The 26,064-nt window shown below is 32.0% G+C and overlaps 4 protein-coding genes across 4 annotated transcripts; 3 read left to right on the top strand and 1 right to left on the bottom strand.

Moving 5' to 3' along the window:
* Window positions 1-2,971: 2,971 nt before the first annotated feature.
* Window positions 2,972-4,914, top strand: LOC116773111 (uncharacterized). Its single transcript, XM_032665503.2, has 3 exons — window positions 2,972-3,030; window positions 3,431-3,676; window positions 4,519-4,914. The coding sequence occupies exons 1-3, from the start codon at window positions 3,019-3,021 to the stop codon at window positions 4,702-4,704; spliced, it is 444 nt and encodes a 147-aa protein (XP_032521394.1). The 5' UTR covers window positions 2,972-3,018; the 3' UTR covers window positions 4,705-4,914.
* An 11,405-nt stretch (window positions 4,915-16,319) lies between these two features.
* LOC116773270 (phosphatidylglycerophosphatase and protein-tyrosine phosphatase 1) lies at window positions 16,320-19,933 on the top strand. Its single transcript, XM_032665694.2, has 6 exons — window positions 16,320-16,406; window positions 16,493-16,639; window positions 16,838-16,918; window positions 18,759-18,862; window positions 19,065-19,188; window positions 19,337-19,933. The coding sequence occupies exons 1-6, from the start codon at window positions 16,404-16,406 to the stop codon at window positions 19,457-19,459; spliced, it is 582 nt and encodes a 193-aa protein (XP_032521585.2). The 5' UTR covers window positions 16,320-16,403; the 3' UTR covers window positions 19,460-19,933.
* A 365-nt stretch (window positions 19,934-20,298) lies between these two features.
* Window positions 20,299-22,853, bottom strand: LOC116772946 (succinate dehydrogenase [ubiquinone] cytochrome b small subunit, mitochondrial). The gene is made up of 4 exons (XM_032665272.2): window positions 22,690-22,853; window positions 22,253-22,401; window positions 21,989-22,173; window positions 20,299-20,916 (listed from the first exon to the last, which is right to left on the bottom strand). Exons 1-4 carry the CDS (start codon window positions 22,718-22,720, stop codon window positions 20,721-20,723), a joined length of 561 nt encoding a protein of 186 aa, XP_032521163.2. The 5' UTR covers window positions 22,721-22,853; the 3' UTR covers window positions 20,299-20,720.
* A 262-nt stretch (window positions 22,854-23,115) lies between these two features.
* Window positions 23,116-25,925, top strand: LOC116772944 (26S proteasome regulatory subunit 6A-B). Its single transcript, XM_032665271.2, has 5 exons — window positions 23,116-23,761; window positions 23,900-24,095; window positions 24,323-24,519; window positions 25,062-25,192; window positions 25,667-25,925. The coding sequence occupies exons 1-5, from the start codon at window positions 23,207-23,209 to the stop codon at window positions 25,872-25,874; spliced, it is 1,287 nt and encodes a 428-aa protein (XP_032521162.1). The 5' UTR covers window positions 23,116-23,206; the 3' UTR covers window positions 25,875-25,925.
* The last annotated feature ends 139 nt before the right edge of the window (window positions 25,926-26,064 follow it).

Raw genomic sequence — 26,064 nt, 5'->3', positions numbered from 1 at the left:
AGAATGGAGGGACAGATTTTATACATCAAATGACGGTATTCAGATAAATTATAATAATATACGTGTAGTGTGCATCCGAACAGTGAATACCTACCAGATCAATGCGCAAACAGAATGGATATGAAAAAAAGCTTGTAGGTATCCGTCGTGAATATGTACAATAACTGATTTATATATGTCTGTGTGTGTGTGTGTGTATAATGAAATAAATAGGTTAAAGGTTGTTTCAATGTCAACTCAATGTATTTATTTATCTAGTGAGCCTTCCCTGTAAAAAATTTTAAAATCGCTTAGTTTACCGCTTACGAGTTTTTTTATATATTTCTATAATTCACACACACACATATCTATATATATATATATACATATATATATAATGGTCACAATGGTCATGTAGAATGTGATCTTATGTAAGTCCTTTAATAATATACTAACATGGTTTTCCTCGTACTTTGTAATAGAAAACTGAATCTAAAATCAGTCAATAGATGGCGTTGTTCTGAAAAAATGTGAATTGCTATTAAATAATTATTTTTTATTAAATAAAATTATTTTTACGATTTATAACCAACTTGTACAAGTTTTCTCTAGAGTCTAGACGCAAATACCACTAGCACCCAGTTACCAATAGCATCTTTTATTCGTGAATCCTTAATTGTGACACGACGAAGGTTTTAAAAAAAGGTTTGGCCACTCGACATCTTTCAAACAATCCCAAATAGTACTAAAAAAAATATTGTATAGAAGTCATTTTGCATTATTTCCTCAATACATGTATGTTGGAATAATTAAATGAAAATGAAAGTGATTATGGCGTGTAAAGTAAAAGGTTCTTCCTATAATATATTGTTATGTATTGTTATATAGGGGCACAAAACCGCCATTACTGATTTGACAGTCGGCGTGGTCTGAAGTATAGCAGAAGAGAGTTTATATTAATTATAATATATTATCGTTTAAGTTATATTGAAATAAGTTATAATTTTGAATTTATTTATTTATTTAAATAAAAAAAAATTATACATACTTATGATAACAATGAAATAATTTCTCGAACAGTTAACAAAGTAAGTATTAATTACAATATATATTTATTTATATATATCGATAATTTTTAATTAAATACACTTGTAGTGGCTTTTTTGTATAAATAATTAATGAATAAGATGCTATTTTATTGACATAAAACGCTATCTCTCAAGGCATTGACCATACACCAGTAGAGTTACGTCAGTTGACTTCGATCTAATGACTTGGCGTGTTTTAAATATAATCTATTTACAAATTTGTTACGATCTAGTTTATAGATAAAATAAAAAATGTCAAAGAAAATAATAAAACAATTCTTTTATATTCACAATAAGCCGTTAGTTAAACTTTAAAACTTTAAAGGCCCAAAACAGTGCTAGTAATTCTTAACCGACTTCCGGGAAGCTAGGAATTTCAATTTGATTAAATATTTTGTTTCCCTGTTACAAATTACTCAAGTTGATCAGTAATGAGTAAGCTTAACACTAGTTTCAATCGTTCCACTACGTGCGGAACGTTTTGCGTTTTTCATAATAAATCTTGGCACATTATAACAGGTAGAAAGAGGAGCTTGGACGGTGGAGCTGAGCGTTTAACGCAAGTTAGATAGGACCCTTTAACCAACACCTGGGTCGCAAGTCTCAGGCGCTGTTGAAGCTCCTCTCCCTGCAACGATGGACCCGGCAGCCGCATGGCCAATACATTGAATGATTAGAAGATTTCGTCTCTGAATCAAAGACTAGAGACTGCGCGTATAGTGACGATTGACACTTACAGTATAAAGTTAATTGTTATACTTATAAGTTAAATGACAAATGACAAATAATACAGTCAACGTTGACATTGTACTGAAATACTAGTCTGTATTTTGTTCGATTTTGTAGTAAGGAGTTATTTTTTTATTAATACAACAAAGTTTCATATCAATTCTATAGCATCAATATATGTATGTTTGATCTGTATTTATCTATAAAACCAGAGCATGAATAGTAAACCCCTACACAATACAACGATGATGTAAAAATATCAACAGATTTTAAAATAATGTTTGTGTGATTTTAAGTTATTCTTAAAGGACAATAATGACATTAGGATAAGTGATGACATCCTCAATAAAACGTTCTCAATTAAAAAGATATATTCTTAATATTTTACAATGTCTAAAACAACAGACCAATTATATATTTAATAGAAATATGTAAAAAAAAATAATCACATGAAAATAAAAGAACTATAAGAATGTACATAATGAGTTTTTACATAACATAACTCTTAAACCTCACTTGATGTACGAACAAAAAATACTTAAACATCCCGGATGTCATTAATGACGTAACAGATCCCGGTAGAGAGTTCCGCGCATACACAGGCGTACATACACATCTCTAAACACCCAAGCTCTCGACGAATTGAAAACAATTCGTAAACCGAGTTCAACCAAATGTTTATTTTTTATTTATTACATAACTAACCTTAATAAATGAATTGTTTAAACTTGCTAACATTAAACATGGTTCATGCTTAACGCTTTTTATCCGTTCCCAGGACGTTGTAATATGCATATATATGTTCATATTACTATGTGTATACAGACCTGTATTTTTTCCAACACATACTTTCTATGTCATAACTGTGAAATAGAAATAAAAATATATGTAAAATTTGAAAATAAAAGCATTGCTCGTAACAGAATCGTATCAGATCTCGCACCGAGTTACCGTATACGATAGAAACTTACATACACGCGTCATACATTGCTGGTGAAGTATGAAAGTATCCTGCATAGTTAATATCGTTGGATAGAAAAGAGTCGATGTATGTGACACAAAGCGATCGAGATATAAAAACATTGTTACTGTTTCAACTGGGTGTAGGGAACCTATCACTGAATGGAAAGGCTTTAGTAACTTTTCACCAAGTATAAAACGCTCGTGGGGTCTCGACCAGCATCATTCAACACCACGAAGCCTCCAGAACTCATCTATCAACATGATCGCTTTCGTAAGTCATTACTTCCAATCATTTTGCCAACCTGACGCTGTAATTCCTACCTATTCATAATATTAAACTTAAAAATATTCAAGATTACGTTACATTTACATATTTCTGAGTGTTTGTAATGTATTTTTTTGTATTTCCGTATATTTTTATGAGTCATTTAATTGAAGATTAACTTATATAATGGTGATGGGTGCGACAGTGAAAGGATTTACCGTCAGCACTTACGCGATTCAATTTTAATTGTATCTACCGCTATTCTACTGACGGTGGGTACATTGTTAAACATCTAGAGTCTAGACTAAAGCGTCTAGTTTAATATGATAGATAATGAACTATTATGAATTCTACACAATAACTTCAAACGTGTCACCAATATATATATATTCAACTAATGTTTCAGAGAACAGCCGCCATCCTTCTCTTCCTGACATACTCCAGCGCCAGACCCTCCGACGAATGGGAGCCAGAAGGTCACTCACATACGGAACACACGAAGCCTTACCACGTGACGGTTGTCAAGAAAATCGGAGTGCCCGTCCCTCATCCTATCGCCGTGTCTGTTCCACAGTACGTAAAGGTGCCGATTCCGCAGCCCTACCCCGTCCACGTGACTGTGGAACAACCGATACATGTACCTGTCTACAAGGTGAGCAGACAAGAGATCATATATGTCCACATCATAACTGCTTCAATGACATAAACTAATATTTTTCGGATAAACTACGCGCGTTTTATTTTTGTAAAAAACTACATACTACAGATTCACATCTCGTCTGCCCGTGCCTGTTGCTGAAAAGTAACCGAAACGTCGGGAGTATGTACTTGTTTACAAAAATAAAACACGCGTTGTATAATCGAAAAATATTAGTTTCATTTAAATGATTAAAACTTACGAAAGTTTTAGATCTCATTATGTTCAAGTCATTGACAAAAATATAGTATAATTTTGAAGTCACGTCAGAAACGGCAGATTCTTCGTATCGCGAAGATAACAATTCGTTTGTCACAATTAGGTACATCAAATTAAAAAGCTTTAAACAATGAAAGTGGAAAGGTTGAAATTTTTAAAATGTTATCAAACTTGGCAGAATAAAAACATTTTAAGATTTACAGAATACTTAAATAGAAATATATGAAACATACAAATTGCTGTTGTGTTATAAAAGATGTGAGGTTATCTCACAATGAGAGTCGCACTATAATGTGATCAAATAAACTTCAGAACAAATCGTTATGACGTTTAGAAATTACTAAGTTTTCTACAGTTAAAGAACTGCAAAACGTGATCGTGAGATTTGATTATGTCAGAGCCATTGTGTTTTTATGGCGTACTCGGTGTTTGAACTGTTTTTGTTATGTTAAGATGAAAGCAAACGACACGGTTAGTAGAGCGCGCGTTTTATAACAGCGACTGGTTCAAATCGATTCTGCCGATATAACAAGAAAAAAAGTTTTACTATCCACTAATTGGGGTCATTCTTGCTTCAGGTCGTCCCACAGATAGTAGAAAAGCCGGTGCCCTACACGGTAGAGAAACCCGTTCCCTATGAAGTCGAGAAGCCCTACCCCGTCGAGGTCGAGAAGAAAGTTGAAGTGCCAATCCCTAAGCCCTACCCGGTCCACGTTCCCGTATACAAACACATCTACCACCACAAGGGCGGCCACAAGCACTAAGCCAAAACCGTCCTCGGTTTAATCCGGACATGACTAGTCCGGACGAGTTTAAACTGGTACAAACCAGTTCTATCCGTCTTATTGTAAATATAGATGTTGTTTTGTATTTCTTTTTATAATTGTGATATTTATTGCGTGCACTATAATGTTCTGCCTGTTGTCGTTGTTGATTATTGTGTAGTTGTTGTTTAATATACATGTTATTATAAAGCGTATCGTTTTTATTGCCACTACTTTCACCCGCAACAACTTTCAAGCCCTAGGTTCTCTGATATGATGTCTAGCTAACGTTCACTTTCGCCGCGGTCAGGGATCCAAATGTCGTTGAACCCATTTGTATCATTGCGCTATTATTAGCCTCCGGTTTCTATAATTTTAATTAATTATTTTTGCTTTTTTTTTTCAATGTACGACTTTGATCTTGAAGGTGAACATACTATTGTAGATTAAAAAGTATAATCTGGTTAACATATATATAATATTTATAAATTAATTACATAGAATTTATGAAATTTTTTAGGCTAAATATCTGAAAAAATTCACATAATTAATATATGTATATATATATACTAATAGTTTATTAAGAAATGTGGTAACTACACCTAAAATTTATTGGACAATTTGTTTGATGAAAAGAGACAGAAAAGAAAACTATGTTTGTTTATAAAAAAATATATACGTCGCTCAGATCTCAAACAAGCTAGATTTTTATTAATTCTGGAATCCTCAGGGAGACCAAAGATAGATAGGAGACCTAAATAAATGTTCAGTTTACCTGTATTGCATTATATATATACATAGATGTTATTTAAATAGTAGGAACATTACCCAAAAATTTATTAATTATAATGTAAAGTCTCTTATAAGATATTAGTTAGATTACTTCGGCTGTATGTGCAATACCTACTTCACTATAGTCAACCGCAGTGACACTTCCAAATGACAGATGCAATATTTTAAATATTTTTTAATGCAACGCATAATCAACGGAACGATCCCATACAACCAAGACGGCTCACAAGGGCGGACGCCCGCTGCGCGAATTACAGCCGTTTGATTTCCTCCTTTTACGACGAGGAATATCGCGTTTTTTATTATATCTCAGGTTTTAAGGAAATCTCTTTATGAGTTTATTGGTGTTGCAATAAAATTCAGGATTGACATCGTACATTTTTTTTTTTGTATATTTCTTCTTAGCGAGCATTAAATTACTTATACATTCTTGTTAATACAGTAAAACCGTGATATTATCACCCATTTTATGGATGTTGACATAAGAACATAAGCTATTAGGAATTTTAAAAAAAAATCGTCTTTCACTTAAAAACATCAAATTGACATGACATGACAAATTTCTTCCAACTAAATCGGTTTTTAATTTATAATAGTCTCAGATTATTTTGCTGTTAATCATCGTATCGTGTTATTTTAGTACAAACGACGTAAAGCATTATAAAAAATTCGTTAATAGTGAAAAATGATAGCCGTCTCCATTGCAGTCGTAAGTCTTTCACACGAATTATTTAAAAACCAAACGCCGGTAAATAGGTTCGTAACTGTAAAGCAATAAGTCATCATTACATTCAATACAATAATCCTCGTGTGAAGTGACGTCATCTGATGAAGCGAAATACTCCAAAATAAGAAATAATCCGACATTATATCTGAGCGATTGGTTCTGCCCCGATCCGTAGACGAGGATCCATGTGTCGGGTACCGCTGGCTCGTAATAAATACTTTTTGGTCAAAAAACATTTATAGATAATATAATATCGTCATGTTAGTTCTGTATATTAATATGAAAAACCTAACATTATATACTGTTATAAATAAGTGCTTTAATTACAATATTAGTATCGAATATTCTGAATATGTTAATGAAAGAAAACCTACAGAACCATACACTGAAGACATGATATTGTGTCAGTATTTTTTTGTGTCTTTTTCTCCGTAGTCCCACCGAGATGCGCATACGCACCTGCCAGCCCCCCGCCGAGGCCCGGCAGGTCCCAGGTTCATGCCGACGGATTAATGCCGGCTTTTCGAAAAAAAAAAACAACATAAAGTTCAAAAGGCTTTAAGGGGTCATTATACATACTTTTTTCTATAACATAAATAACGCAGTGACCCCGCGCATTCGAATTTAATCGCATCATAAATATCACCTGATACATTATATTTACGAGTTTGCTATTTTATTGTAATTGTTAGGCTTTCTTTATAATGTTGGATGTAAATATTTTATTGTGCTGGCCATTGTCATGTTTATCATGTATTTACATGACGCCATAAATGACAACTGAGAAACTATCTATAAACTTAACTATGGATTATTACAATATTTTTAGTCTGTATTGTTATGTAAAATGTTATAATGAAATGATTTAAGCATTATACATTAAATATAAATTTATCAAACAACACTTTCGCCTTTTAGAAAATTTATAAGCCAAACTTCTGTATGTGTAGTGTACTGTGTAAACATTTAATCAAAGCGTTCTATGGTGTTTATGGTAAAATCCAAAGGAAGCTAACATCTATGCCTTTCAGTTTTCATTCTCTGAATACGCTGCAGAATCACAAACAAACCTACAAGCTACCGTTTATCAATACCAAGCCAAGCCGTTAGATCGTCAAATTATAAATGAAAAATAATTTGATTAGCAATGAAATAATATTCAATAAAAAATTAGCTCAGCTCAACGCTCTTAAGCTGTTGCTCAAATAATTAATTAAAAAATAAAATTAATACCATAATATAATACAATAACAACGCTTGTGGTAAATGTATTTCTGTAATGTGTAAACAAAGGCAGCGCAAAATCTGGATAATTTCGCGCTCACCGTCAATAAACATGGCGGATCGTGGAGAAACATCGAATTTACGAATTACCCGCTAATACAATTACGTCACTCGTTAATTATATCTGTTATTAAATACGACAGGAAGTGATGTGTAATAAAAATAAAATATATTGCCTTTCGTGACACGTATTTGTCTATTAAGATAAAACTATTTTTTTTTTAACTTTCATAACTTTATCCGATTGCTATGACAATTAAATAAACGTTCAGAAACTGATCATCCATATAATATGAATTTTTTTTACGTAATATTACATCATGAATAAATTATATAGCTATTATGTGTATAAATTGGTGCAAGATATCGCCGCTATTTCAACACAACGGACAACTAGTGTCAAACACACGGACAAGGAAAACTAAACATTGGTTAGTTCTCAATAATATTAATGGGACATGTAGTGTTCATACACAAACAATATAATAGTTAATAGAAACCATTTACACTCTAAATACGCCAATTTAACTAACACTGAACGTAAAATATTATATCACGCGATATATTGTGAAATTATCAAGTAGACTTTAGAAATTTCCGAACGAATATTACTATTATACTTATAGTAATTCTTTGTTCATATGTGACAAATCTACTTATGAAAATGTGCGAAGATTTATCAATATAAAATGGGAAATATACCACTCTTTAGTATTAGTTTTCATTGTTTACGTTACACGGACAGATCCGACGACTAAGTTCTCTAACCACCATATCATTGGTTTATTATTAAATGAAAATAATTAAGTCAACACTCAGACTAAGAGTACGGTATGCTTAGCACTAGTTCGCATCGTCACAATACATACGGATAGCTTCTAACCACAAACTGTCAAAGCTCAAATACAAACACGTACTAAGCTTAGAGACATAAAAACAAGCAATCATAATACATAATCCATACAATTAAAATGCACTTTTGTATATATTTCCTTAATCTGAACTTTCTATAAAGTCCGTTATGCAAACAGCATTTCACCGTCATCTATCACATCGCGTGTCGCCCCCCCCCCTCAATTACCCCCCTCCCCATAATTACCCCCATTGAGATTTAGGTCTAAGCGTACATCGCCTTTGTGCTGACGTTAAAACATTTTCATAGCAAATGAAAAGCAATTCCAGTTTTAATTACGCTTCAATTATAATGTGATTAAACGGACTTCATGGATCGGAACCTCTTTGGACAAATTGTCATGTCATGACAAAACGTCGAATGTACATTATATAGTGGTAGATTTAGTAAATAACCTGAAACGTCGGTAGTAGAAGTTAATGCATCGATATTGTTAAAGGTAGCGTGCAACACTAATTGCCTTCCTCCCTAATCACCGCCCCCCATTGACATAGTGAGTTATGTCCAAACAGCTTTGTAAATCGTTCTGCATTCGATTCTTTTATCTCCTGCTTGTATATTTATCAACAGAATTAATAAAATATTTTTCTTAAAAGGATTTGACTTAGTCATATTTTTAATTATACCCACATTAAGAAAGTTAGCAAGGAAATTAGTTCATTTTTTTTTTCTCCTACTATTATTATTATTGAATACTGACGAATGTTTCTAATTCTATGCCAACGTCATTTTTCATATCGTCGAACGCAACTCAAAACAGAACCCTGTCTAGAATTATCTTTATATTAACAAACAAACCACAGAACATAAGGCGGTTGACATTCCAACTTCTTTGGATATTTCAAAGATAAAGCATCTCGGACTTAATCGAAGCGACCGATCGAACTACCCACTACATAAGCTTTCATAAAAATCGTCCAAGCAAGAATATACCTTACCACTTTTTAATAGATGTGTCGTTTTTCGAGTATGACTTCACATTAAACATTCGACATTCTTGACTGTCGATTCGGGATGACTCAATTTGAACGTATTTATCTCACATAACTCGATGCCAGATAATTTTGGAATGATTTTTAATTCTCGGTACAAGCCATAAAGATAGTTGATAGTCTCAAAACTAACGTAATATCATCATTATCTAACAGTACATAAATTGTACGTGAGTAAAACAGTTTATTTTAAAAATGCAACATTATAAAAATGATTACGATCACTATAATATTAATAACAGCTTATTAATTTTCTAAACGACAGCACCTTTGATCTAAAAACATCAATATGCAATAAAAAATCTAACCTCCATCATTAATACTATCCGAAGACGTGCTCATTTATTTTCGCGCCTCAATTCAAACTTCGAATGCCAAACATTCCGCCATAGGCGAGCATTAGTCAAACTGTCAAACACAACTGTCAATGAACATAATCGGAAGCTTAAAAAATTTGACAAGGACAATGGCGTCGCTGATGTATTGTGACAGCGTGATTGACTGTCACAGTGACGTATCGTCAAAACTTAATAGAGTTGGTGAGTTGAATTAATTGACATTAACATTCCGTCGTACGTCACAGATAATAAAAATCAGCCAAATAAACAGCAGCAGACAACAATGGCGGCGCATTTGAATTGAATTCCCGTAACTGTTAGTGTTTTGTTTGAGCTAATCTATCGAGCGGACAGTGAATAATATACGTAATTTGCGTACGGTTTTAACGATTATTTAAATTAATCTCGCTATAAATAATGTGATACCGTTCGTTACTTTCCCACGCGCGGCACACTATACGACCTTGGCGATAATACCTTTAATACCTAATAATAACTTGAGGTATAAATATCATTATGGTATTTTTATTACAATGAACTATCCCACAGCTGTTAAATCATTAAACTGTAATAAAAGCAACAGTTATCGTAAAAATTAAACACGCTCGGTTGGTCCGTCACCTCTTTTTAATAACATTTCCTCGTTTATTTAAAATAATATGTATATTTTTTTAATGTCTCGTAAAATGTTTAAGCACCAATCGGAGCAATAAAAATATTAATTAGTTTTCTGTGTTAATAAATCTTAGGATACAAAAAGTTTTTGATCTTTATTAGTTCGTTCGATATTAATTGCTTCAGTGATATATTTATAAGGATTGTACTTAATTCGTCTCGATGAAATTATATTAAATTCTTGCAATATTTTTATAGTTGAGACTACAGACTGTTTGGTTAAGACCTCCTTTTTACCGACATTCGCAGCTTGCCGGCACCTGCGATGTGAATGACGACATTTTTTATTTTATTTTTCAATTCACGCAATTAACACTCACGATAATTTATATTTATATATCATTAAAATGACACTAAATTTAATTAATTTAGTACATATTCAAATAAAAAGTTACATGGAGATATAAAATGCATTACTTATAACATTAAAATTATGGTATAATTTTGCAAAATCCAATTATTTTAATAATTGTGAGCGGCCATGTTGTACAAAGGGCGCGAAACACAATTTGTCAGGGAGGGCGTTCCGTACACCGTAATTGGTGGTCAAGGACCGATAAAAAGTCGCTTTGTTTATACCAGCTCAGTGCTCACAGAGAACGCCCACACCATTTATTTACTTCTCCGGTAATAACATTATTCTACCTTAACATGGCTGAAATAGGGTGAAACGTAAATTAATAGCTAGAACTCACATGCTTTTGGTCGTTCTTATAACAATAAAAAATACATATTTATGTGTGACGAGTTTATGACAGAACAATGATCGTAGTTATTTATATATTTTTTTAATCAATTTGAGAACGATGTTTCATACATACAGCCATTTTATAGAAATTAAATTATAATAAGCAACTCTACTATTTTTTACTTTCATTATGTATCTAAACAATAATGACATTATTATTTTCTACATGAATTTTATAATAGTCATTTATATGACAGTGACAATAGTTTTAATAAAGTATAATAAAAAAGAGGTATCAAATCATCAGTATTTTTTTCAGGCCGTTGTCATAGCTTCAAAGTTTCTCCCAAAAAACCAATGACAGCGTTATACTTTGAAATAAAAAAAATTGATATTTTTATATAATAGTTTATAATTTCTATATTTAAAAATTCTCGCGTCCAAGAAAAAGAAAGTATCATGCCATGGTAAAGTTTTTTTAACATAGCTACCTACTTGCTGAATGTCAAACACACGAATCATTAATTAGCCATAGACACGGCAGATGTTTTTATACCATTTCAGATGGCATTACATTATTATTTTACACATTTCATAATAAGAACATCTGCAGTATTATTTACATTCTGCAAATATAAAACTGTCACTGTTTATTTGATTTGTGTGTAATGTTAATTGAAAAGTAATAAAAATCTTTTATTATTTATACATTTCGACCTTCACCCTTGACCTGTGCCTTAATGGACTTGTGTTATTGGCTAGAAAAAAAATTACCTTTTTACTTTGTTTAATGCTTTTTTAAATAATACTCACAATAAGTTGTTCCTTCGAAGTATGTATTATTAGAATTCTTATAGGTTAGGGATACATTTTTATGTAAAAAAAAAAATTTTAAATCTTAAAAAATATTGTCTGTAATATAGCAAATATAGTATTTATTATATAAGGGACGTGAACATTGAGTTTAATTAACACAAACAAGTAGCTACAGATTTGAAGTAACACTGAACTCTTAAAACAAGTTCCATATGCCCAACTAAACACCGAATGTTTCATCGTTCAACAATAATTGAAGTCGAGACTTCTTTAAATCATTTTAGTTGAAAACTTACGAACCTACCGTATTTAGTTTCGTGATACAACGCACTAAGAATACTCATCTAAAACGTTGTAAATTTTTCAACAAATACTAAGGCGACTTTAGAGGCGATTCTAGAGGGTTCCAACGATTAGTAATGTCCATAGATTTATATTTAATATTTTTCGGTATTTTTATATAATGAAAGACTTATACCAAACGCATCCCACCGCATTGAAACAACTCACCATCACCTTAACATAAAGGCGAATAGTCATTAGAGAGAATCGAACAATAACAGCCAAGGTCAAGGTTAGTGTTGCCTGATAAAAATATACTAAAGTTTTTAAATTAGGCATGCATCGACTATCTGTGGACGACATCGGCAGTAAATTACAAACTGGAGCGTTGCAGCATTGTATGCAGATGAGAGGCATCTCAACGGATTTGCATCAACTTTGGGATGGTATTCGCGGCATATTTAATTATATTAGACACTGTATACTGTGTAGCCGATATTATACTGTTTGTATATTAGTGGGTTGATGCGGGCTTTTGGATTAATTTATATTATGTGAAAGAAAATAAACTATGTAATATAGATCGGCGGCCAGCATTGATATTAATTGAATTTCAATAATAATGTCATATTGGTAAAAGCGCGGATTAACGTTTGAACAGCAAGTAAAAAGAGGCGATCATTTTCAATAATAACAATGGCTGAACGGACGCAACCATTGTTCAGACCACAATGGCGAGTCTCATTACTCACCAGCTCGTTAACGTCCAGCAGAACACTAACTTTATCAGTCCCGCACGTCAAATCTCTCCATCTGGGAGCTATATCACCTGTAGACACAATCGAACTGTAATAAAACAAAAGCACTCGTTCCCCAGAAGCCAGATGCCTATCGCCGCTCGAAAAAGCAAAAATTTCAATGATATCATACACGAAATATTCCTTTTTTGAGAGCCATGGGACTGTCAGCGGCGGAGACAGCGGCCGGGCTTGAATAGGAATGGATTTGAATATAAAGCTCGCCATACATCAGGTCTCTCAGTCTTCCAAACGCTTTTCGGACACAAATAAGCGTCTGATGTTAAACAGTAGTCACATAAAGAAGTAGCTCATTCCCTCTACCGATTACTATTTATGTGACCGTCGGCTGCCTCCACTGGCTCCGTCCGGTGCGAATGTTTTAAACTACCCGCAGGTACAAGCTTCAGCGTGACTCCGAGTCTTATGTAAATGATATGAAGTCGCGCATTAAGATAATGATTTAATATATTTATAGCGTGTAAACGTCGATATTAAACCGGTGAGACACCCACGACAGGGTCCGTATCCTCGGACGCCATATTTCATTTAGCCACAATTACAACCATTAAACGGGCCGCAACTCTTTGATATTTTCTCTTTTATTTATTGTAGCAAACTTATTAGGATGCTGTGGCATTAATGATGACAGATGAGATAACGTATCTTGGCTTAATGCGTTTTGTGTCGGAATTCTATATCGATCACTATTGTTGTTGGGAATTAAAAAAAAAAAAGATAGGTTTACCGTAAATTATGTTCGTATTAAAAGTTATTTCTTTATCGAGCACATCCAATCGTTATAAAATATATATTAATAATGAACTAAGAATTAGATTTGATATGCTCGGCTTACAATACGCTCGTGTAATGTTACTATTTATTAAATATATAACCGTAGTATTAGCATTAGCATCATTCCAACGGCCGAAAACTGGATACATGCACGATATATGTTTAATTGAAGATTAAAAAAAAAACTTTAAAAATACAAAAACTTCACATTGTTTTGTAATAAATAACACAGAACTCGGTAGTCATAGACAAATTAGCGCAGATCGAATCTGACGAATTTGAATAGAGGTCTACCGACGCGTTGTTTTTTCCGCGGTTTAATTTAATTTCGAATTCCCGCTCCGGCGCGCTCCCCGTCGCGTTACAAATGGCGTCGATACATCATAACGATGATATCTCATTCAATTTTTGTAACCAGCCCGCCATGGCCAGTGTATTAATAATAACCGATACTCAAAAGGTGAAGTTAGTAAAAGAGTTAAAAATTTTTGATCATCTATACGATAACACGAATAAAAATTGTTCAAATATTTGAATAATTAATCAGATCATATTAAAATTATGAGATATTCTTTTAATGGCTTATATAAAAATATTTTGACGCTTTCCAAGGTGAAACGAGACGTACTATTAACTAGGCCAATATTAAGTTATATTGTATCTGCTTTTTTCCTCGTTATATTATTATTATGATAGTGTTCCGTTTGCTGTTAAGCACCTTCATTAAATATCAACTGATTTTAATGTTTTTTCAATACGTTTCATTAAAAGAAGCTAAATACTCACAAAGGTAATTTTTCTTTCGAATTTCCAAAATATAGGACATAAAAGCAACCATGAAATTTTTACAACTCAACTTTTAGATTTCATTATTTTACTACTCATTCTTACGATACGTGAAGCGCAATATTACCTATAAAATATACCTATTACGAATGGTATCTTTATTTACAAATAAGACTTTTATGAAAGGATTTTTTATAGAACGAGTTCGTCAGATTCCCCTGCAATATTATTTTAGCAAAATTCTCGTCGGATACTTTTGCTCTGAAATATTAATGTTTCATAAAATTACCAGACATTTATGAAAATATAGATAATAAAATTATAAACATTTGCTATGAATTAAAACCATTTGTTTTTGAAAAAAATTACGTAAGAAATAACAGTCATACTAGATCGTTTGTAGGTACTCAACTAATTACAATTTATTGCAGTTGATAAAATAATTTATCACTTTAATAGTAATAGAAACAATTTACTGATACTTACTATTTGATTATAAAATCTTCTTGATTTATCCAGATAAACATTGAGATCGTTCAAATTTTTTGTATTTCATGACGAATTTTGATATTGAAATGAATAATAATAGAATACCTTTACCTTAAACCCCAAAAAGACTGACAGGTGTTGACAGAAAAATAATGTAAATATATATTATAAGACAATTTGACTTTTCAATACACTTAGGAAAAAATCTGTCTAGTTACATAGAGATAGCAAAGATTGATTAAAATTATATTAAAAACCAAAAACCAAATCCGAAAAATTTATCTAAATTTTGATTTTAATAAAGAATATTCTACACAACATTCACTAACTTTATTTGTCAACGGTAATTAAATTATGTATATATATAATGTTATTAAATTAATTTTCTGATGTTGTCACAGGAATATGAATTTATTAAAAACGATTTCTTTTAAGTAAACTTAAAGTTTTATCTATTCATGCTTAAATTATGAATATTTCTGAACATCAATAACAGCTAAATACTTTTGCTTGCAAGTATATTCCTAAACATCATTGGATATCGAACTATACAAAAGATATAATGTAAAAAATGAAATTATATTTTAAAGATTTCCGTGTTGACTTTATTAGTCTACACTTTATCGGATGGCTCGATTACTTTTCAGTAACCGTGATCACGAAGAGACGTCAATTTCATCTTAATTAATATTTAAAGTAGCATTTTTTACTTTTTAAAAATTAAAATTTCTGTCACAATTCATTTACATTTCTGCTGCATCAGTTAAAAGCGTAAGTATATATTATAATGAAAATAATGTTTAAAACAATTTAGATATTAATAAAGTTAAATTGTTTATTGTGTGACTACTTTGTCTCAATTTTCTTCATTATTCTATATTAGGTAAACGAAAAAGCGCTCAGAAGTGCTACCAAGACTAATATTCGAGACTCTAATACGTAGATCATAATTAATTTTTATAATTGGACAATTTGTCTACAATTACCTTTCGATCAGTCCTATTTTCAATTATTAAGGTTAGTAAAATTATATTTTAACGTTAATGCAATGTAGCGTTAAAACTTTATTAAAAATTCACATACATAATGTACAATTCATCGACATTATCAGAATTGTAATTTGAAACCTTCGGAATATCCTATTCAAGTAACTCTACCAATTAGGCTATCGTCCTCTGTCTTCGCTTACACCGTTTCTGAACGTCAAAAACATGCTGACATATATTTTGACGTATTATCATCTGTCATAACAATCGAGTTACCATACAGATACTGCATACGAGGACTGAATTTTAAATTTATCCCCACCACGACAGGCTTTCACCATGGTAGGATGCCCATTACGATATTTGTTGAAAAACGCGATGTGCCTTGCTCGCTTCTCGCTTGTCTTAATATAACTGTTCTCCGGCAGGGTACCGCTATGTTTGCGAGAGTGACCTTCTATCCGACTCTGTTGTATAATGTGCTGATGGAAAAGGTGACCAGCAGACGATGGTACGACAGGATGGACGATACAGTGATCCTAGGAGCTCTGCCCTTTCAAGGAATGACCAAACAAGTAAGGTTTCTCAGTTATTTGAAGCGAAACTTGCATTCCCACTTTATAAAGTTGGTCATATACCAAAACATATAAGACATAATACAAATTAACCCATTTTTGGGATATTTAAATAATATTCTAAACACATATGTAATGTCAAGATAAATATTATTTAAACATACAATGATTATACATAAATGAAACTATGCATTTCAGTTAATAGAAGATGAAAACATTAAAGGAGTTGTTTCAATGAATGAGACGTACGAATTAAAAATATTTTCCAATGATGGCGAGGTGAGTGCTATACTTCCATATTATGATTATTTTTAAAATATACACTAATAACAGCTAAACGTCAGCATATAAAATGGCCATTGTATTAGAAATTCCTTATTATTTATAAAATATTGCATAAGATATTTTAAAATTTTTGTCAATTTTATTTTTTATTATCATAAAAATATATGTGGCATGAACTGTACAGAATGCAAAAAATACAAGTGCCATATAACAAGCATAGGTAGAATAACTATAATTGTAATGACAACATGATCAACGAAATCACTATGTCGGGATCTACATGACATGGGATAATAACAAACTCATAGTATCAGAATCACTTAATTTCATTTAAATGACAAAACACGAAAATCTTAGCTGTCATATATCCAACACATCTTTGTACATAGAAAAGGGGATCGGGAAAATCTTTCTTTGCTACAACAAAATGGCTACAAACATGTCATTAAAATAGTAAATTGTTGAATAGTATGAAGTACATGTGTTGTTTTTTCATACCAATTTCTACTTCACTTATATTAGTAGCGATTAAATAAATGATTTAAGAAGATAATGATTTCATCTTCCTGAAATACAATAACAATGTTTACCGCCTTATCCCACCTTTACCCTCTTGTCAAAGAAGCTATTTTTGTCGTACATGTATTGTAATGGCTCATAGTATAAATCCATTAAATTAAATGAAAATTTAAAAAAATATCTTATGTCTTGCTGACTTAACGTCTTTTGTTTTATGAGGTCTAGTTCTTTACCAATGTAAACATGACTTGTAAACAAAAAAATAATAATTTCACACGTAGCTGCTTTTCAAGCCTCGATTACATAAAATGCATATGTAATACAAGTATGGGAGATTTCCTATAAGTACATATACAGCCGGCAACAATGGACAATTAACTAAACTCACATTAAAACCTCCTTGGTCGCTCTGATGATTTATAATTGATATCATTATTCATTATCATTACACCTCACACTTAACAATAGAAATGAAAAAAATAAATTATAACAGCGTTTTTATTTTTAACAACATGAACATAAAATGTGATGTAACCGGCTGTTGTTATGTTAATTGTAACCGAGATATGAAACACGTGGAGTATCAGGAAGATACATCTACGGTTCTGGAATTGAACTTGGCTTGGTTATGAGATCAATAGCTTGGAGATTAAAGTTAAATAAGCGTTTTAGTGTCAATAGCCATTAGTAAGTTTTGATTCATTTCCGTTTCCTTAATTGTTTTTTACGTAATATGTATTTAAAATTTCGTGTAGAATAATAACTGTAAGGACCAATAATTTATACTAAATGTCTTGGGTTTATATTTATTCCAATTGTTATAATGAGTTTTGGTGACCTGTTGAATGAGGTCTAAGATTGTCGTGTTTACTCGTTTAAATGAAACTAAGTTTTTCGGATACTACGCGTTTTTTACCCGTGATAAGTGATAACACTCGGAGTTCTCGTCTGTCTGTTGCTGGAAAGGAACCGAAACGTCGGCATCATGTACATGTAAAATAATTAAAAAATGCTTAGAATCCGAAGCTTAGTTTAATTTAAACTAACCGCTAATTCAAGACACCTGGAAATTCGTGATTACACTCAGTAAATAATGTGTTAACTTCTTAGTAAACTTTGTGCTGTTTTCATTAATCAATTATTAGTGTTATTACGATATGCTCTGATCTGTTTTTTTTTTTTATAAATAATAGACGCTATAATTTTTATTATATTTTAAAAAGTAAAATAATCCAGTTATATAAATAAAACTTTTATTCTGCTATAAATAATTATCATTATGACATTAATACTTTTACGCAATTAATTACCGTAGAAATGGCGGGAACACGGTGTAGAATTTCTTCAGCTGGCAACAACAGATATCTTCGAAGCACCGGACCAAGACAAACTCATTGAAGGCGTACGGTTTATTAACAGGTAACATTTACATTTGGACATACTTTAAATATTTTTTGACAACTTTCTTATTTTCTAGAATTTTATGACATTTAAATTTTTCGAACTGGAAGAAGCGTCTATAATTTTTATAATCTAACTACTACTTTTTGATCACCTTCATATTGAATCAATACTTATGCATATACAGTGAAATTAATTTCTGTCTTGTCTTGCCAACAAGATTTCTCCCTCAATCATCACAAAGCCTCTCAACCAGTGATGAACGGACTCGCGGAACCGTGTACGTGCACTGCAAGGCTGGTCGCACGAGGAGTGCCACTCTGGTCGGGTGCTACCTCATGATGGTGAGTACTTCATATAATCCATAAACCTTGAAAACTAATCTCAATACATTTCAGATATATCGCAGCATCTGTGTACAGTGATATATTTTAATAATACCCTTATACAAATCTCTATATTTAATTATAATTTAATGTGTTATAATTCCAGAGAAACGGCTGGTCTCCAAACGAGGCTGTAGACTACATGAAGTCGCGCCGGCCACACATACTCCTACACACGAAGCAATGGCAGGCGCTAGATATATTTTACAAAAGACATGTCAAGACATAGACAATAAGATTATAGATAATAATAACAGGAAGCGGATTAGTCATAGACTAAACAGAATATACATTTTATTATTATTATTAGCATGGATTTTTAGAGGATATAGAAAACAGAACAATGTTACCTCAGATATTTATTTCGTTATAAACATATAATATATGAATATATTATGACTGGAGCAGCGCAGAGTTCATTGTATTTTGATAGTATATTTTATTAGCATTTCGCGTTTGTAATTTTTTTTAATTATTGTTATATGATAATTACACTCGAACGAAGTCGCGGCAAACAGCTTTGTTGATCGGAAATATTCTAACTTATTATATATTGTATTTTAAATGTCATTTCTTTATAAATATAAAATTATTTATAAAAAATACTTCCAAATATATATTTACTAGTTATACTTAACAAAAAAACTATAAGACATGGTGGTTAGTTATTTATTGATGTATATAAACATGTTCAAGAACAAAACGATTTTTAATTTACATATCGCATTATACCTAAGATGTCATTTCTGAGCCTTGATTCGTTTGTTACATTAATTTAATTCTTTCACAATTATTATATTGACTATAGCATATAAACAATGAAATTTATAGATGACAAAAAAGTTTATTTATCATAAAAGAATAGATAATTAAAAAAAAAATTTCATAATGCAATTACATTATCTGTGCATCAATTGAAGATTTTTTTTGAATATGGAACAGTTTCAATTAAACAAGGTTATTCACGAGCAAGACAAGAAGTATTAATGAATAGGCAGCACGGTTTACGATCTCGGCCTATACAAAGGGACCTAATGCGGAAAAAGAGGTGATTCAATAAAAGGCGTGTTGAAACTAAATGGTCTGTATTTTGTTAAGTAACAAAGAGTTCTGATTTCTTATGTAATAATGAAGTCATTTCGTCATGAAACTAGAAAATGAACAAAAAATAAGTTGTGACAATTTATATTCCATTTACGATTTCATTGATATAATTACAAAGAAAAAATTTAATACTTAGAATTTCACCGCCAACAAGTGCATATACTACGCATTAAGTACCAAAAAAAAAATAGATTTAAATCCTTCAAAAGGAAAAAAAAAGAGAAAGTATGAGAATCAATATAACAAAACCTTTAGGCTATAACAGGATACGGTAATCACAAATATTTACAACAAAAACAAAATTATTGTCGGCTCGTCCATTTGACTAACTTACTAATCTAGAATAATTTAAACAGAATTCGATTTAGTGTTGCCAGTAGAGGGAATTACGCTTTCTGTCCAGACTTGACCGACCAGAATTGTCTGATGGAGTTGGCGATACCTATGTCGTGGGTGATGATGTAGAAAAGACCTCCGAGGGTCGCGATTGATATGAGATAAACCAGGCCGATGGCTAGCTTAGGAATGAGAGGCCCGAACAGAGAAGCTCTAACATAGTCCACTGCGATCGCCTCTAAGCCCCTGGAATATGTAAATATCTCAAAATAGTTATTTCTAAAGCGCAACAGTTTACAAAATTCATATTTTTTATAAAAAAAATCATTAATATTGCATAATTTACGGGTATTTATTTTAAAAAAATTAATTAATGTATATTATGAACAAACTTTATGACTGAAAATTTATGTTATTAGTAGCGCGCACTTACTAGAGGCAAACTAGCACTGTATATCCTAACTAATTCGCACGTAACTTATTACGAGTGTCTATAAAGATTTATAATTCCTTATATTTTATTTTGTGCCATCTATCGAGTGTAAACAGAAACATTGCGAGGTCGCTACTAGCGCCGTCTTGTGGCCGTAAGAAATTACTCGATGTTCATTCCCCATAAAACTATTTTATACTAGAAAATATTTATATTTTATTACATTCAAAAGTCAATCCCTGATCGTGTCTCCTCCATAATACACGAAACTGGCAGAATATACTGTGCACGTCTTTGCACTTATGAAAGCCACATTAAAAATTACCAAACAATCAAATATTTGTATGTGGGTGTAGAAAATATACATTTTAGGATTTGAAAGGCACAGCATCTCACAAACCCATTTGTCTTAAGAAGTTTCTATTTAATTTGTCAGTTTACTGATGAAACATATTTCCTGTCTATTTATACAGATTACTTTTCTGAGTACAAGTGAATAAATTTTTATTATCTATTTGGAGAATTTATTAACAAATTATGTTTAATTATTGCTAAAATTACTGACATGGTTATGTGGGTTAAAATTATGTACAAACATACATTCAGCCAACCCTATCTCAAATCTCTGTGCACGCCTTCATCTCATTACAAACTATTCAATTTTTTTTTGTTATATTTATACTATCAGATACGAAAACCTTTGTAATTACAACCCATGAGGTATTCAGAGAAATCTATTTAAAATTATACGTTTTCTAGACTGAATTCAGTGATTGAATATATATTAGTAATAAGATGTATTATTATAAAATATGTTACATATAGAATTATATTGAATCTAATATAAGTTTTTATCTCCTACAATAATTGAATACGATCACTCACCAGAAACTGTGGGCCACAACAATAATGGCCAGCAGGGAATCAAACAGCTTGTTGGGCACAAGCAGAGCTAACGGGACGAGTGGGATAAGGATTGCCGATGTTATCCTCTCTATCACCCACAGCTTTGAGTGGTCATCGCTTTTGGCGGCTGCCATCTTCACAGCTGATGTACGGAATGACCGGACCTGTTAGAATTACATATATTGTGAAAAGTATATGAAAATTAGAAGGAAATAATTTGCAGAATATATATATAGTACTTACTGCATTCAATATAGGCGTTGTTTCAGACTTCAAGAGAGTATTCTTGAGTGTGTTGACAGCAACGAGCGTTCTTTGTGTCTGAACAGGTTTTAGCGAAGCTTGTGTGCCCAGCTTCATCACTTGTTGGGATAGTAGTCGGCCAGCACAGGCTAGAAATATAAAAAAATCTTACAATTTAAACTTGTTTAGACGCAATTTTGATACTATTTTACAATTCAATAAATATTTAATAGTTAGCGATTTTCTAACCTAACAAATATATGAAACATTTTTTTTATCTCATCAAACTTCTTGATGATATGACGATTTAATATCACTAAACGGTGTCATTATATCAAACGAATCAATTGTTTTCTCATTAGAGACCTCATTTATGAAACAAAAACAAGTATTATGTAATTGTTATACAGTAACGTTATTATATGCTTTCTATTTACCAGGGGTGCGAAGGAACATCGAGAAGGCCATTTTTTAAAATAATCTTAAAAATTAAACGGAATAATTTCCAACTTTACACTTAATCACGAAATACACTTTAAACTTAATAATAATTTCGTTCGGCCGATCACTCTAAGCACAAAACTGTATTTGTCAAAACCTTGTCAAATATGTATTTGTCAAAGTCACAACCTTGTCTTAACATAACGTACCAGGGCTACTTACTTATTACAGCTACTGCTAAAAATATATTTTCATATACAAGATATTTTAAATATATATATTTTGACAAAATGTATTTCTCATATTAGTATGCAATTATATTTAGATTAAATATTACAATATATTTATAAAGGTGTATGTAAAATATTTTGTAGAAATTAATTCATTGATTAAATATTTACACAGGTAACCCTTGTAAATAATGACAATTCATTTAGGTTGATTTGCTTGCAGTTTTGAAGATTTGTTAGAGTTTTATTGGATTGTTAAACAGATCAAAAGAGATTTTAAAAAATGGCTACAACGCTGGAAGACAAGTCTATTTGGGAAGATGGTGAAGAAGCTCTTAGTGAGGAAGTTTTGCGTATGCCAACAGATGAGATAATAAGCCGAACACGATTACTGGACAATGAAATTAAGATCATGAAAAGTGAAGTCATGAGAATTTCGCATGAATTACAAGCACAAAATGACAAAATCAAGGAAAACACAGAGAAAATTAAAGTGAATAAGACTCTGCCATATCTTGTTTCGAATGTAATCGAATTACTCGACGTAGACCCTCAGGAGGAGGAAGAAGACGGCGCTGTGGTAGACCTGGACTCGCAGAGGAAAGGAAAATGCGCTGTCATCAAAACTTCGACCAGACAAACATATTTCTTACCTGTAATTGGTCTCGTGGATGCTGAAAAACTGAAGCCCGGTGACCTGGTTGGAGTCAACAAGGACTCTTATTTGATCTTGGAAACTCTACCAGCTGAGTATGACGCCAGAGTTAAAGCTATGGAGGTGGACGAGAGACCTACAGAACAATACTCAGATATTGGTGGTTTGGATAAACAAATACAGGTTTGTCTATAGTTACTATAAACTAAACAAACACCATATTATCAACAGATAATCTTTTACTTACAATGTATCGGCTCTTTAAACTTTCTAACCATCCTCTTACAGTTATATCCCTAAATAAAAAAATTTAAATTCCAGGAACTGATAGAGGCAGTTGTGCTTCCTATGACCCACAAGGAGAAGTTTGTGAACCTCGGTATCCATCCTCCGAAGGGTGTGCTTTTGTATGGTCCTCCAGGAACTGGCAAGACTTTGTTAGCTCGGGCTTGTGCTGCTCAAACTAAGTCCACATTCTTGAAGCTTGCCGGCCCTCAGCTTGTACAAATGTTCATTGGTGGGTATTATATAACTCCCTTTAAAGTACATAATGTATGTTTATGTTATTTTTATATATAAAAACCATGCAGTTGATGTCAGAAGTATTATAGGTATATATACTTCTAAATCACATTATTTCTGAATAAATATGTCTATTCAAAAAGGATTATAATAAACTTATTAATTTAAAAATAATTATAAATGGACTGATATTTGTGTTAATACATATATATATTTGTGTAGGCGATGGAGCTAAGCTTGTTAGAGATGCCTTCGCATTAGCTAAGGAGAAGGCACCAGCTATAATTTTCATTGATGAGTTGGATGCTATCGGTACCAAGAGATTTGACTCGGAGAAGGCGGGCGACCGTGAAGTGCAGAGAACGATGTTGGAACTACTTAACCAGTTGGATGGTTTCAGCTCCACTGCAGATATAAAGGTAAAAACAGGTTTTTTTGCAGCCGAAATCAAACCTCTGTTCACAAATGTCCTATCTAAGATGTTGCTATACTGATGTTAATATACATTGACACAAACCAATTTGTATGGGTGAGATAAAAAAATCAAAAATTGTATAATAAGCATTAAAAAAAATATAAAAGCTAGCATTCGGAGTCCTTCCGTGCGGAAGAAGTGAAACTTCTTAATGTGGAAATGGAAATAAGTTATAAGTGTATTAATGTATATTATTCAGACTAAAAAAAGGAAAGAATATTATAAATGACTTAATATAGAACAACAAATGTGTATTTAAGCTAATTTCACGAAATTCACACCGTTTGCTGTACTTTGTAACATACCATGTGCATGTGCTTGGAAGTCTACCAACTCAATCTCTTTCTCTCTCCAGCTTTCTACATTTGTGTATCTTGCTTTCTCTCTCATGTTTGATTTTACCTTGTAGGAAGTCGCATAACAAGTATCACTTCAAAATATAAAATAATTTTTGTAAAATAATCAGTTTGTTTGTTCTTATTCCAGGTTATTGCTGCCACAAACAGAGTAGATATTTTAGATCCAGCCCTGCTCCGATCTGGTCGTCTGGACAGGAAGATTGAATTCCCTCACCCCAACGAGGAGGCTAGGGCTAGGATCATGCAAATTCACTCTCGGTATGCATATTAATTAGAAAATTAAGTCATTATTTATCATTCATACTGAATTATTCAAATAATAAGTCAGATTCCTGCTTTGTTAGTATTTTAGAAATATGTCATAGCTAAATAGGTCTTGTTAATTGTTGAGCTAAATATCAGAGATCACTGTAACAGTGAACTCCACAAAAAGACAAAATTTCCTCTCCTTGAACAGGTATATGTTTATATTAGAATATTTAAATTTCTTCGATATAACAGTATAGTCGTTCACTGGCTCACAATATGGTTCTGTTCAGAAAGCTGGCAAGAGACTCAAGAGATCTTTTATATAACATTGAATATCGTATATTGTCGTTTTATGATTATTGCAAGGATGTTTTGTGTCCTAAACATCAAAAGTAAAAACCTACACCCACCATACAAGATTTCTATTTTCCTGTGTTATGATTTGTGTACACCAAATATATAACATTCCTTGTAAATTCCCAGAAAAATGAATGTGTCCCCGGATGTGAATTTTGAGGAGCTGTCGCGTTCTACTGATGATTTCAATGGTGCCCAATGTAAAGCTGTGTGTGTTGAGGCTGGTATGATAGCGCTCAGACGGTCCGCTACCGCCGTCACTCACGAGGACTTCATGGACGCCATCCTTGAAGTACAGGCCAAGAAAAAGGCCAATCTCAGCTATTATGCTTAAATTAACAGAATTTAATGTGTAAGTTTTAATAATAAAATTATAGTAACACTATCGTTTTGTTTCTTTTAGGCTTAAACCTTTTTTTAAAAAACTTCAGATTTTGTCAATAAATTAAGAGTTAACTAATAAAAAATCATAATACTCAGTTATTATAAATATTAAAATTTTAAATGCTTTCTTTGTTACAAAT

This window comes from Danaus plexippus, assembly GCF_018135715.1.
Source record: "Danaus plexippus chromosome 18 unlocalized genomic scaffold, MEX_DaPlex mxdp_20, whole genome shotgun sequence".
NCBI lineage: Eukaryota > Metazoa > Arthropoda > Insecta > Lepidoptera > Nymphalidae > Danaus > Danaus plexippus.
Note: the sequence above shows the minus strand (reverse complement) of the source record. Positions and strands in the feature narration are given on the sequence as shown.

Excerpts from the sequence above, each read along its gene's own strand:
- LOC116773270 (XM_032665694.2), top strand. Across the intron at positions 16,640-16,837 it reads TTCAAGGAATGACCAAACAA|TTAATAGAAGATGAAAACAT; the intron begins GTAAGGTTTCTC and ends TATGCATTTCAG. Across the intron at positions 18,863-19,064 it reads GGCGTACGGTTTATTAACAG|ATTTCTCCCTCAATCATCAC; the intron begins GTAACATTTACA and ends CTTGCCAACAAG.
- LOC116772944 (XM_032665271.2), top strand. The coding sequence starts at position 23,207 with ATGGCTACAACGCTGGAAGACAAGTCTATTTGGGAAGATGGTGAAGAA. Across the intron at positions 23,762-23,899 it reads GTTTGGATAAACAAATACAG|GAACTGATAGAGGCAGTTGT; the intron begins GTTTGTCTATAG and ends TTTAAATTCCAG. Across the intron at positions 24,096-24,322 it reads GCTTGTACAAATGTTCATTG|GCGATGGAGCTAAGCTTGTT; the intron begins GTGGGTATTATA and ends ATATTTGTGTAG.
- LOC116772946 (XM_032665272.2), bottom strand. The coding sequence starts at position 22,720 with ATGGCCTTCTCGATGTTCCTTCGCACCCCTG. Across the intron at positions 22,174-22,252 it reads CAACGCCTATATTGAATGCA|GTCCGGTCATTCCGTACATC; the intron begins GTAAGTACTATA and ends TAATTCTAACAG. Across the intron at positions 20,917-21,988 it reads GTTGTGGCCCACAGTTTCTG|GGGCTTAGAGGCGATCGCAG; the intron begins GTGAGTGATCGT and ends TACATATTCCAG.
- LOC116773111 (XM_032665503.2), top strand. Across the intron at positions 3,677-4,518 it reads TACATGTACCTGTCTACAAG|GTCGTCCCACAGATAGTAGA; the intron begins GTGAGCAGACAA and ends TTCTTGCTTCAG.